General features: G+C 39.9%; 1 protein-coding gene and 1 non-coding gene across 2 annotated transcripts in view; both read right to left on the bottom strand.

Annotated features, from left to right (window-relative positions):
* Positions 1–1,573: 1,573 nt before the first annotated feature.
* PKHD1L1 (PKHD1 like 1) overlaps positions 1,574–12,433 on the bottom strand; it is a 133,471-nt gene continuing 122,611 nt past the window's right edge. Inside the window, exons 73-78 of the mRNA XM_072949613.1 lie at positions 11,984–12,328; positions 8,456–8,607; positions 7,918–8,064; positions 7,418–7,571; positions 3,786–4,010; positions 1,574–1,786 (exon numbers count right to left, since the gene is read on the bottom strand). Of these exons, the coding sequence (XP_072805714.1) occupies positions 1,776–1,786; positions 3,786–4,010; positions 7,418–7,571; positions 7,918–8,064; positions 8,456–8,607; positions 11,984–12,328 (1,034 nt within the window). The 3' untranslated portion in view covers positions 1,574–1,775. The remainder of the gene's footprint in view (positions 1,787–3,785; positions 4,011–7,417; positions 7,572–7,917; positions 8,065–8,455; positions 8,608–11,983; positions 12,329–12,433) is intronic.
* Positions 9,397–9,469, bottom strand: TRNAS-ACU (transfer RNA serine (anticodon ACU)). Its single transcript has one exon. It is a non-coding gene; the product is annotated as a tRNA-Ser (tRNA).

Genomic DNA, 12,433 nt, shown 5'->3' with positions numbered 1-12,433 from the left:
TAAATCTAAGCAGCACAGAAAATGGCTGTTTTCCCCACCCTACCCCATCCACCCCACCCCCCAGCTTTGCCTCTTGCTTTTCCTCTGATCATGTTTGGAGCTCAGGTAGCACCAGACTGCCTGCTGATTTCCCCGTGCTCCATTCATCCACTGCACAGTGAGTCTGCATCTACTAGTCCCAGATACTTTGTAAGATGGCAGGAAAAATGTTGAGTAAGGAAAAGCCTCATGTCTTCAAGGAATTCTACCTAGTGGTGTTTTAGCCTTTGTTTTTGCCATATCTTCTATCAGGACACTCTTCCTTGGCTAATCTCATGCTTTATTCCTCAACACTCATCTCAGAACCATCTTCTTCTGGAAGCTGTCCCTCATCCATCTCCATCCGCACAGGATGCCCTCTCCCCCAGCCAAGTGCCCCTCCTCTAAGCCTCTCTGGCACCATCTGTCCCTCTCACATGGCATGTTGTATCTTTGTGTAACACCTTTCCCACACTGTTTTCCCAACTACCGTGTGAACTCGTGGATAGCAGAAACGGCATCTTATTCCTTGCACTCTTCTCACTAGAATGCCTGGTATCCAATAAATGGTAAATAGATGTCGATTTGACTGAATGAAATGCCACAAATATACAAAGATATTTGGATTTACTACATGGTAAATGTTAATAATTTTTCTCTTAAGTAAGATTAACAATGACTTGGGGTGAATATACTAGGAAATGGTATATAGAAGAAGCAGCCCTGGGTTTCGTTGAATTCTCTCAGCTGTTCCAAATGTGTCCTGAGTGTCACGTGCTAGAAGGTAACTCCTGTGAGTGCCACTCTACTTGCTCTGAACATGGCCACAAAGTGTTTATTGGGTTTATTCCTCTAAATTAAGCATTTCATTTAGAATTTTCTGAGTAAAAAGTGCAATTTTTATAGTATGAGAGCTTTTGGTTAATGTAGCTATGTTAATTTATGGCTTTTTTTGCATTCCCTAAGTTTTCCTCTTGAAAATAAGTATCTCTTCTGGTGTACCCTTGGGCTACAGGAGGTCACACTCTTAGAAGTGACAGTTGTGAGTGGGAAGGAGGAGGAAGCAGAGGAGTTTGGACTTGTTCCAGGAACATCAAGAAGACTCTTTCTGGCCAGGATTGGCAGGCCCAGAAATCTAAGATAATCTAGAATTCCTGTGGATCTGAAAAGCAGCAATTTAGTCTCAAAAAAAGGTCTGAAAGAATCTCATTTCTTCAGAATCCTTACAAATTAAAATGGCTTAGATCATTGGAAATCAGAACCTTACGACTGGATAGAGAAAACCAGATCCCCTAGTATACACAACAATTCAAAATGCTTTCAATCTGATCTAAAGAAGTTAAGTCAAAACTAGACCAGATCTTCTACACTGGAATTTGACAGAACATTGTAAAATGACTATAACTCAACAACAACAACAAAAAAACAACTAGACCAGATCTTTCAACTACTTAAAGGATTTTATGATTTGTTGATTCAGCAGCTTGGAGGTGGTATATCTGCTTACAAATCAGATTTCTAAAAATTTTTTAAGCGAAGTAAGAACATACAAACATAAGGAAGCAAAAGAAAATTATATTTTGAAGAAATATGATTTGTGATTAAAGCTAATTAATTAGTGCATTTTACATATTACAAAAATATTTTTAGCATATTTTCTTGACAATGCTGTAGACTTTTTCTTGTTGTGCAACAAAATAGCTCTTAAATAAGCAGTTCTTATATTTGTGTTTCAACCTGTTCTTCACAACAGTACTTCAGTTGCTTCCTGAAAAGCAATAACAATACAAATATTTTTTAAGTAGCAGTAACAGTGTGATTTACAATGTTTTATTAATTTTAACTTTTCTAATATCTTATGACATGGCTAATATGGCAAAAGTAGTATGTAAAAATGAGTATTTCAAAGTTTACCACTTTAATGTTAGCATCAATAATGTACCCTTGTGGAGCTGTGGAGAGAGAATAGTGGTGCTTATACGTTGTATTTTTCATATTCAAGTTTTGTCATTTTATTTAGTGGAACTTCATTACTCTTAAAAGTGAAATACTGTAATTCAGAATGCAAAGTTATAAAAAATTGATTTTCATTTCATTAAAGACTGCTATGGTCTGAATATGTTCCACCTCAAATTCATATGTTTTAAAACCTAACGTCCAATTTGATGCTATTAGGAGGTAGGGCCTTTGATAGATGCTTAGGTCCTGACGGTGGAGCCCTTGTGAACGGGATTAGTGTTCTCATAAAAGAGACCCCTCAGAACTCCCCAGCCCTTCCACCATCGGAGGATACTGTGGGAAGTCTGCAACCCAGAAGGGGGCCCTCATTTGATCATGCTGGCACCCGGATCTCAGACTTCCAGCCTCTAGAATTGTAAGAAATAAATTTCTGCTGCTTTAAGCCACCCAATCTGTGATATTTTGTTATAGCATCCTGAAAGAACTAAGACTATAGTGTCTAACTTATGTCTTAATTGAAGAATTATAGTTTATTTAGTAGCAAAGGAGAAGCTGGTGATTAACTTTTTAATCTGGAAAACAGTCCTAAAAAGACACCAGGAACAATATTACTTACTAATGACTTGAAGATAGAATTTTCTGAATTTTGTAAAATCCCTAAGTTCTCAAGTACAAGCAGGAGGAAAGTCAATGAAAATAATTAGGAAAAAATGCATTTAATGAGGAGACACAAAATGTACAAATATATAATAAGCACTACTTATACCTTATATTTTAATGCTTCTGAGAAGAAACAAATGAACTGAAGCAATCATGCTATCATGCTATTATAAAATAGACAAGTTTTACTTCTGTTAGAATTGTGGAGACAAAAAAACTGGCATTAAAATACAGTAACTTTTGTGCTGGTCTTTACCTTTTATCCCTCAGCTCCAAACCCTTCCTGCCCTATTAGCTGTACGAAGCCAGGGTTGGGTTTCTTGAAACCATGCTTCTCCCTTGACAGCTGGCTTCGAATTAGTTTCTACCATCAGGAGGGAGGAAAGGATTATTTCTTCCTGAAGCCCCGGCCTCCAGTATGTTCTGCTACTCCCAGAACCATCCTTATTATTTCCCTTCATCCTGATCTTATTCATATTTAACTTTAAAATCTAGTCTTGGCTTTTACTACTGAAATACTGGTGTCCTTTTAAATTATCACCCCATCTCAAATTCACAGCATCTTGTGGCCACAGTAATGGGTTCAGGGCAGGCAGCCCAAGGCAATGACAGCTCTGGGATGTTTGCCGGCAGTGTTGAGAAAGAGGTTTGCTCTTTCTGCATTAGCTGCTGAGCCGGCAGAATGTAAAAACGAAGTTGCTGGAGGTACCTGTACCGTGTTGGCAGAGAGTCAGCCTGGGAGTAGACCTATCACTGAGAAGAATGGAGCCGAGAGGTGAGAGAGACAGGTTCTGGATGCCATCATTTGAGTCCTTGGTTCTCGCCGTGGCTACTTCGAGACTTCTCTGTTAAGCGAGTTCACTTCATTTCCTAAACCAATTGGAGCTGAGCTTCCGACCCTGGTAACTGAAACAGTCCTAACGTAACCTGCATTTCTCATTCCCCACTTTCTTAAATGCCATCATATAATGTGACTAACATTCCCGTAGGGTGGTCTTGTCTCTACCACTGAAGCCACTTTCTCAACGGCTGATTCGATTCTGCGTCTTCGTGTCCGCGGCGGGGCCATGCCGTGCACTCAGTCTTTAGTAAACGTTTTCTGGTACCTAAGTACGTGAAGACAAACAGAAAAAGTGAACTCTGCTTACCTGGAGTTACGTTCAAAATCAAAACTGCAGTCGTAAATATTTCCGAGAGCAGCAGCCGTCCCATCAGACAGCTCCCTACGGTGGCCACCATCTGGGCGGCTGTGCCCGCGGCGGGCGCTTTGCTGTAGCCGCCGCCGCCGGAGACAGAGTGCGCGGCGAGGCTGAAGGCCCTGGACTCCGCCCGAACCGTGTCATCCAGGACAAATTCAATCTTTAAATTTTTTCCTGGGGGGGGGGGAAATCATAGTATTTGACTTCCTTTTATTATTTGTTTTCATACTCTCCCACTTGGGTTTTCACTTACTTTGAATTACTATATAATCCCTAACGAAATAATCTTGGAAATTGAGTCAAATGGATGAGTTTAAGCATAAACAAGTGAAGAGAGGGTCTCAGAATTAGAAGAGTTCCATCTGCCCATCAACTATGGGCAGGGGGACTCTGGGTAGACTTTCTTTCTGTAGCATCAGTACCTGTTCCTTAGGGGTCCTTTCCCAGTGCCCAGGACTGGAGAGAGGCTGTTTGAAACGAGGGACAGTAGGGGAGGGAAGGGAGGGTGCTGAGCATCTGTCTGATCCCCATGCACTGGACCGAGGAGTGAAGAAGCCTCACTTGGGGGAAGTAGGGGTAGATATTGAGCTTTTTATTTTGAAAAATTTCAAACATAAAGAAGAGTTGGAAGAAGAGTACCACAAACACCCATGTGCCCTCCACGTAGATTCAACCATTTTTAACTGTTTCCCACATTTGCTTTAAGTCATTTGCTACTTTTGTATTGCAAGATTGTGAACCCTCTCTTTCTTTTTCTCCAAGGTAGACAAGCTTCAAGAAACACTTGTTAGATATATTTAGAGTTTGGAACTTAAAGGACTCATCTTAAGCAGTGTGTTAAATCCTCCCACAGTTTGTGAACATCAGATAACCAACATTATTTTCCTTGATGTAATTTATTCTTGGACTACTGCTGTCAATAGTAGTGGTGACCACACAGAGCAGAGTGTGCAATACTTGTAGTATTCTAAAGTTTTCATCCTTCTGTTTTTTTCTATTATCTTTTTTAAAAAATCATTTATGTTTTTGTTCTTTTCTTTTTCAGAAGAGAATCTACTGACCACATTGTGCTTCCTATAGCAATGCATCCTGTAACCTTTGAGACAGAAGGACATTGTACTATAGAATATTCTGCCACTGATACAATTCATGACAATAAGTGCTCCCTTTTTTCAGTTTGAAAAAAAAAATGAATGTATTTTTTCTTAATGGTTTTGATGTGTAAAGAATTTGGATTTTTTTGTTTTGTTTTTTCTCCTGCAGTATTGTGAAGACTCCCAAGCTAGGCTAGTGCAGAGGCCACTCCCTGGGGGAGGAGTGAAGAACTCAGCCGAAATCCAAGATCAAAACCTCCATGACATGGCTCCAATCAAGCTATCCCAGCGAAGGCCCCCACATCATGGAGCAGAGATAAGAATCCCAGATTCCTGACCCACACTATTGTGAGCAAGTGAGATGGTGGCTGTTTTAAGCCGTTAGATATGGGGCCAGTATGCTGTGTAGTGACAGAAACTGAGACAAGCACTGTATATCACACAGGTTGCTAAATAAACATGTCCCAAATGTTACTATTCAGCAGTAATATTGTCTCCAGGTTGTTCAAAAGATGCAGCCTCAACTGTTTACTTTCTTCTTCCACTTTTTTTTTTTAACCTAATTCTCACATCCTCGTTTTCTGTGTTAGAAACTACAGCCCACACCTCCTCTGCCCTGGTGGCCCCTGCTTTGCTCTTTGTGGAGCTGTGAGAAGAAGAGGGGGTGGGGCCACGCTGTCAGGCTGCAGTCTAATACGCAGGGGGACTGCTCACAGTTCCTAACAGGGTGGGGTACCTACTAGAAAGTGTTACAAGGAGGACGCTTTATTAATTTTCTTATATATTCTCTGTTATTAAAGTTTTTTAAACTACAAACTGACTAACTGATCTAAAAATAATGAAGCGATGACAATACTTGACCTTCCTTACTATACACAACCAGGGAACTGAAACCCTACACTTGATGAAAAAAAAGAAAGCAAGGCAGAAAGCTAGAAAGAAGGAAGGAAGGAAGGTATCAGAAGCAATGACACTTCTCTGTAGCAGGTCAGATAAATACTCCGAGGGAAGCTTTAAACTCTGAAAGAAAATTTACTGGATAAAAGAAGAGTGCTATTTTGTTATCACAAATGTAGGTTTGTTGAAACCTACATTACTGCGTCAGCACCCCAGTGATCCTGGTTACTGCGGAACATGGCATTTGGGAGTGGTAGTCTGCAGACCATGATCCTCAGGTTGGGTCTTTGCCACTGGGCATCTCTTGAGTCCATCTTCCTGGAGAGGTGGGCAACCTTCTCTCAGGCAGGGTTCTTGTCAGGTGCCTCATTTCCCACAAAAAGGTCCCAATCCTACCACTATTTAAGCTGATTATTGAAGAATCTGGCACTGCCCTTAACCACCAAGCGTATAGGCCACTCCATGTACTTGTCCCAGAGCACAATATTGAACTCAGTGCCACTGGATTCTCATCGAGCTCTTCTAGGGTGAGACATTGCTGCTCAGTAGGCAGATCAAACTTACCTGGTGCAAGGCATCATCAAAGCATAAGGAACAGAAAACAAGGAAAAAATTCTTTTGAAATAATTTTATCTTTTGATATTTAGTTATATGAAGAAAAAGACTATTGTTAGAATTTCTTCTATTTCTTTTACTCTTTATTTTTGCTTTTATTCTGACTTTTAGTGTGTGTGTTTGAAATAACAGTGGTGAGGAGAGTGGAGTGCTGCCACTGTAAAACTTTTTTAGGAGTCAGGGCCTACAAAGGTCTTAAATGAGCCCAGGTTGAGGTAAGCAGATTAATGGAGGCCTGTATCAAGTATCAAGAAATCTATTTCATCCTTTTCAACACTGAACAATCTATTATTAATAGAGACTTGTTTTTTGGACATACCATTTTTGCCTTGGTAGAAAGGCTTTTACCAATTGGAGTTATGCCATCAACCCACATGGAGATAACACAAGAAACCTCACTGTGGAAGTTATCACTGCATTACTGAAACCATGCTGGAGGGATCAGGAATATACTTCATGAAACCTCATACGAGACATCTGTTTTGATCTCAGAGCAAGTTGTAATTCTCCACAGCAACTGGTTTACCTGACGGGCACTGTGAATCATGATAACGCTCACGTTTTCCCCTCTGCATTGGCTTTCAGAAAGACCAGAACCGACTTTCCAGCTCAACTCTGAACTCCTGCATGGCCCATTAAAATTATATGACACAATCTCATCCTTTTTTTCCTTGAATTTGAAAATTTTACATATTAAGTTTTCTATTATAAATGTAATACATGGTGAGAAAATTTAAAAAATACACACAGATGAAGAAGAAAATGTGAATCATGATATAATTTTGATGTACATCCTCAAATTACCTGTTTTAATTCCCTTAATTGCTTATTTGATTTTTTACTTTGTTTTACATATTAAATGTATTTTTGGAAGCTAGACATTCTGATTTCTGTAATTTATCTTTTCATTGAAAGAAAATTATAATTGTCCCTGTTTATGGGCCTATATATGAGGATCCAAAATAGTACACTCACCTGTTCTAAGAAGAGTAAGATCTGTATAGTTGGCCCAACAGCCACTAAATGGAACTGTTGTATTTCCACTAAGACCACTGATTTGGTTGTTATTGGAGTCCTTTAGTACAGCCTTCAAAGTCAGTGAAGTAATCTCGACTGATACACAATTACCCTAAGAGGAAAACAGTAGAGAATTATAACAATTGTCCTGTTCCCATGCTTTTTTTACCTTTAAAGATATATGGAACTTTATTTTTTAATGCCTCATGTCAAATTTTTAGTCTGCAGAAGCTCCTTTTCCTACACAAAGAGTTCAAAATATGGGCAGCCGAGTAAAGTCATTGAAACGGAACATTTTTAAAACAGGAAAATATGAGATCCATGGATACCAGTCCAAATTCTAAGAGGCAGTGCCATCCTCAGGTTGCCAGGGTACCAGGATTAGTGAAGTTGGGTTCACCCTCCAAGGTTTATCGCTTAACTCTTCCACTTAGATAAATGTTTGAGTTATAACTTACATCGGAATCTACTGCCTTTACTGAAGGCTGCTGAGAAAATGGCTGTCCTGGCTGTGTTGCCGCTGGCTGAGTGATCACTGACAGTGAGGACACAAAGGCCACATGATGAACGGGAAATGCAAGCCTTTCAACCGGTTGGGCAGTCACCTGAAAATGGTCGTGAGGGAAGAAGTGATTTTCACAAAATAAACTACATTCAGTAGCAAACTCATCTGAGCCAGGCTAAGTGTAATACACACTGTTTATTTCAAAACATGTTCAATATGTGAGATCAATATTATTTCAATACTCCTCTAGAGCAAAAGCATTGTTATAAATATTAGAAGCAAAGCACATTTTATACCAATACATAATTTTTTAGAAGATATACTCCTTTTTCAACTACATTATCATTTTAGTAATACTGTAAAAAATAGCCAACAATAAATTAGAAAGACTGCCCTGTAAATTATTGTATTGAAATAGCAGAACAGTTAAAATAATAAGCAAGCAATATTTTAAATAGCCATAATGCGTTTTTCCAGTAGCATTTTCTTACCTTAATCCAGCCAGAATCACTTGGACTGGGAACAGGATTAGTAATAAACATGGAAGAGATATTAAATCCAAGGACACTACTGGTTTTTCCTAAAATTACAGCTTGTCCAAGAGAATCAGCAATTTTTTGGAGTTCATATAATTGCATCTGACCTATGAGGAAACAGTGTTGTGACATGTGGATTATAAGAATATGGAATAGTGAGAATATTTCACTTGAGTTTTCGTTTGTGTCACTCCATCCACATTATAGAATTCTACAGCTTTCTAACTGTACATGAGCTAAACAGGACAAAGTCATCTTAAGGAGGTCAGGAAAATTAAGTACTCAGTATAATATGTTTTTAAAGCTGGAATTTAAGAAAAAAAACCAAAGATATAAAATAGAGACAAGAAAAATGAATGAGAGCATAGTGGGAAAAATTTGTCTCTTAATTTAATAATATCCCATGTCATTCTTCATTTAGAAGTGAAGCACTATTATGCATGTCTATTATGGCACACCATTTTGAAAAAATAGAGTGCTAATTAGTGAATGGAAGGATAATTAGCATCATCGAATTTACAGTGTGGATTCATCAGTTGCTAACATTATCATTAAATTACTAACCCAAAATTATTACTTCCTCTGGACATTGACAATGTGCATGGTTAATTTTAACACCATAGGCAGTTTCTGTTCCCTTTTCTTAGCCTGGCAGGTTCCTGAAACCTACTGCCCCATAAGGCTCCTTACCTTAAGATGTGGCTCTCCATACACTGTACTCCTTTTGTCTGAAGCCTGGAAATTTTTCTTGAACCCTTCTTCTACTTCACCTCTCCCTCACACCATAAAAGTTAATTCTCAATTTCTTTTTAAAACATAATTAATTTTATTTATAAATTTTTTTTCTTTTAGATTTTTTTTGAGGGAAGAGGTAATTAGGTTTATTTATTTTTTAATGGAGGTACTGGGGATTGAACCCAGGACCTCGTGCATAGTAAATACACACTCTTCCACTAAGCTATACCTTCCACCTGATTCTCAATTTCTAAGTCTGTCTCCACTGCCCAAATTCTAGTTAACCCATCAGCAGCAAAGAATCTAAAACAGGTTTTCAACTGGCTTTTTTTGTGTCCATTCTCTCTTTTGCACTCTGTTCTATACGCTGTAGTCAGATCGTTTAAGAGACGGCTGTAGCCAGGATGTTTTGGTATACTGTTCCTCCATGCTAGCCCCTTCCTTATCCAGAGTCTTGCCTTGAGGACTCTGATCATTGAGTTGCTTTCACTAAGGCTAAGCCATGAAGCTTAGTGTGCTCGGGAAGAAGCAGCCAATGCTCTTGGGCAGAGGTTTCATAAGACTTTGAAAATCACAGTCTCAGGGAATTTCAGTCCCTGCCAATTTTAAAGGTCTCTTTTGGTTGATTTAGACTCTTTGGGATAAATGTCAGTCTTTCGGATTCCTCCCTCTCCCCCAACTCCCTCCATACACTCTTCTACCAGATGGCTTCCCAGGTATGAGGGCTCACGTGACCTCATGGCAGCAGAACAAAGGTGGCTCATGTCTACACACTATGACTACCGTCTCTCCTCACTGGTTTTTGGTGCAGGGTGGCAGGACTGACCTGCCTGCATTGTTAACAGGTTCTTTCTGACCATTTGACGTGGGAAGGCATCCATTTCTGCTGACTGCCATCTAGAAACCAAAGACCGTAACTGGAAGAGCTCTTATCCAGAGGTCCCCTTAGTACTTAAGTAACTGCTTTCTAGGACATCTGGGGGCTTCTGGATCCTGACACTATGTGAAGGCTGTGGGAAACCAGGAGTATTACTACGTACACATCTTTCTTGCCACTTCCCAGTATTTCGCTCCCTGCCAAGCTGCAGAGTTTTCCTCAAGACCTCAAATCCTATTCCAATCTATGTCTGGGAAACACGCCATTGGCCCATCCTTCCCCTGCCCCTATTTCTATGTTCTCAGACTGTGTTATACAGTCTGGATAAATCTGACTAACAAGATAAAACTGCTTTAAGGGGGTGGAAGGTGGGAGAAGCTGTGTGTGAAGAAATTTAGATCATATATAGGAAATAAATCACAATTTTTTTGGACATTTGAGTGGCTAGGGTGGTAAATACTGGACTCCAATACATGTAAGGGCTTACCAGGGATTTCTACGAGTCAGTTAGCAATCTGTATATGTAGCATGGACCTGCTACAGCTCCTAGACTAAATTAACAGACTAGGTTGAGTCTAAGGCCTTTATTCTGTAGGTATAAGGAAATAGAAGGTTGGTGGAGGAAAGTAACCCATTACTGGGCAGAGAACATCACTGGGAAGGTCTGGTTGCAACACAAGGCAACACTTCCTGTTTCTTTCAACAAAGAGATGATAAGGTGATCAGCACCTTCTTCCATTCATGCAAGCCTTTCCACACAGGCTTATCACCACAAGGGAAGAACTTTCTGCCTACATAACTGGTAGAATTCCAGAAAAGCAGTGTGGCAGGTGCATGGGGTCAAAGGTCAGAAGCAAACCTCCTGGGGAAGGAGTGATGACCCCCTAGTGGCAGAAGGTGAGAACTTCACCCAGTACCTAAGTTCATACATCATAGAGCCTGGGAGTTAAATGTAAAAGATGCTGCACAGAAATAGGGTAGATCAGGACTTTCTGAGTCTGAAATTTACACAGTGTGGAAGCTCTCTTTAAGAAAAAGTATGCAGAGAAGTCTTACTTGTGCAGCTTTTATAATAATAGTCAATAATTTGACCATATTATTAAGTGGATTCTCTTCCCAGAGCCTTGAAAGTTAAAGCCCCTCTGTTCCTCATGGGGAGTGAGGGACCGAGAAAGGGGTGATGGCTGGTAAGGATGATTAGATTAGTCATAGATATTAAAGACAGAACATATTCTTGCACATTTGCACTTGTTAGTGTAAATATGTGACTTTACTCCGGAAATTTAACCCATCACCCCACCTCTCAGAGTCTCCAAGGGTCTGCTTTTTGTCTTTGGAAAACAGCCTCTGTCCTTCTCTCGGCTTACAAAGAGGAGAACTTCTTTCGGTTTCCCATGATCTGCCTACCTCTCAGTCTTGACTCCAGCAGCTGGTCTTTTCTGGCTCCTTCTGCTGCAGACCTATTGGACCCTTCCCAGTTCTTCAAATGTACCAAATTCTCATCAACTATTGCCTCAGCCTCCAGCATTCTTACCTCCCACTTTTCACTGACCAACTCTTTTCCTCCTTGTCTCTCAGCTATAAGGTCACTTCCTTAGGTCATTTCTTGGATCTTATATGTTAGGCCAAATCCTTTTGTTGAATTAATTAATTGCTACAATAACAAAATAGAAGTTGAAGTTCCTTCATGATTCAGAATAGTTTGGGATTACAGAAGTAGAGCAGGGAAAAGTATCTCCAGGCCCTGCGGTCAGGATGTGGGGCTGTTGGCTTGGCTTACCCAGACCTGGCTTACCCAGCCTTGATGGGGCTATTTATGGATATGGTTTTGGTAATTACATTACTCTGTCTCAAACGTCTACTCTTCATACCTGCAGTGTCGTTGGTAATGAACTGAGGGGGAGGATCTCCGATCTCCAGTTCAACTGTGAGTCCCAGGGCCCTCTTCCTCCGCAGGTTCTCCCCGCGTATTATTTTGCTGACACGGATTTTGTCACTTGGTATCTTTAGGAACAAGGCAAGGTTTCTAACCAGGTTATGAGAGCTATAAAAATCATCTTCCGTTACAGCAGGTAATTGGAAAGAGACAAATATGACTGTGGTGGTGTGGATTTCAACAGGTATAGTTCCTTTAACCAAAAGGTAAAGCATCTGGTAGGTTCTATCAAAGTAGTTTTCACCAAGGACAGTGGAATTCAGGTTAGGAAGGAATTGTTCTATGAAGGGGAAAAAGACAAAATAGCACAGTTAAAATTTATTTACATTATTGTAATTACCATGCAGTTTTTAAATATTTGCTTAAATTTAGAAAATTCTGAAAA

Source organism: Vicugna pacos, chromosome 25 (assembly GCF_048564905.1).
Source record: "Vicugna pacos chromosome 25, VicPac4, whole genome shotgun sequence".
In the NCBI taxonomy this organism is placed as follows: Eukaryota; Metazoa; Chordata; class Mammalia; order Artiodactyla; family Camelidae; genus Vicugna; species Vicugna pacos.
The sequence above is the reverse complement of the archived record's forward strand: the minus strand, read 5'-3'. Positions and strand labels throughout refer to the sequence as shown.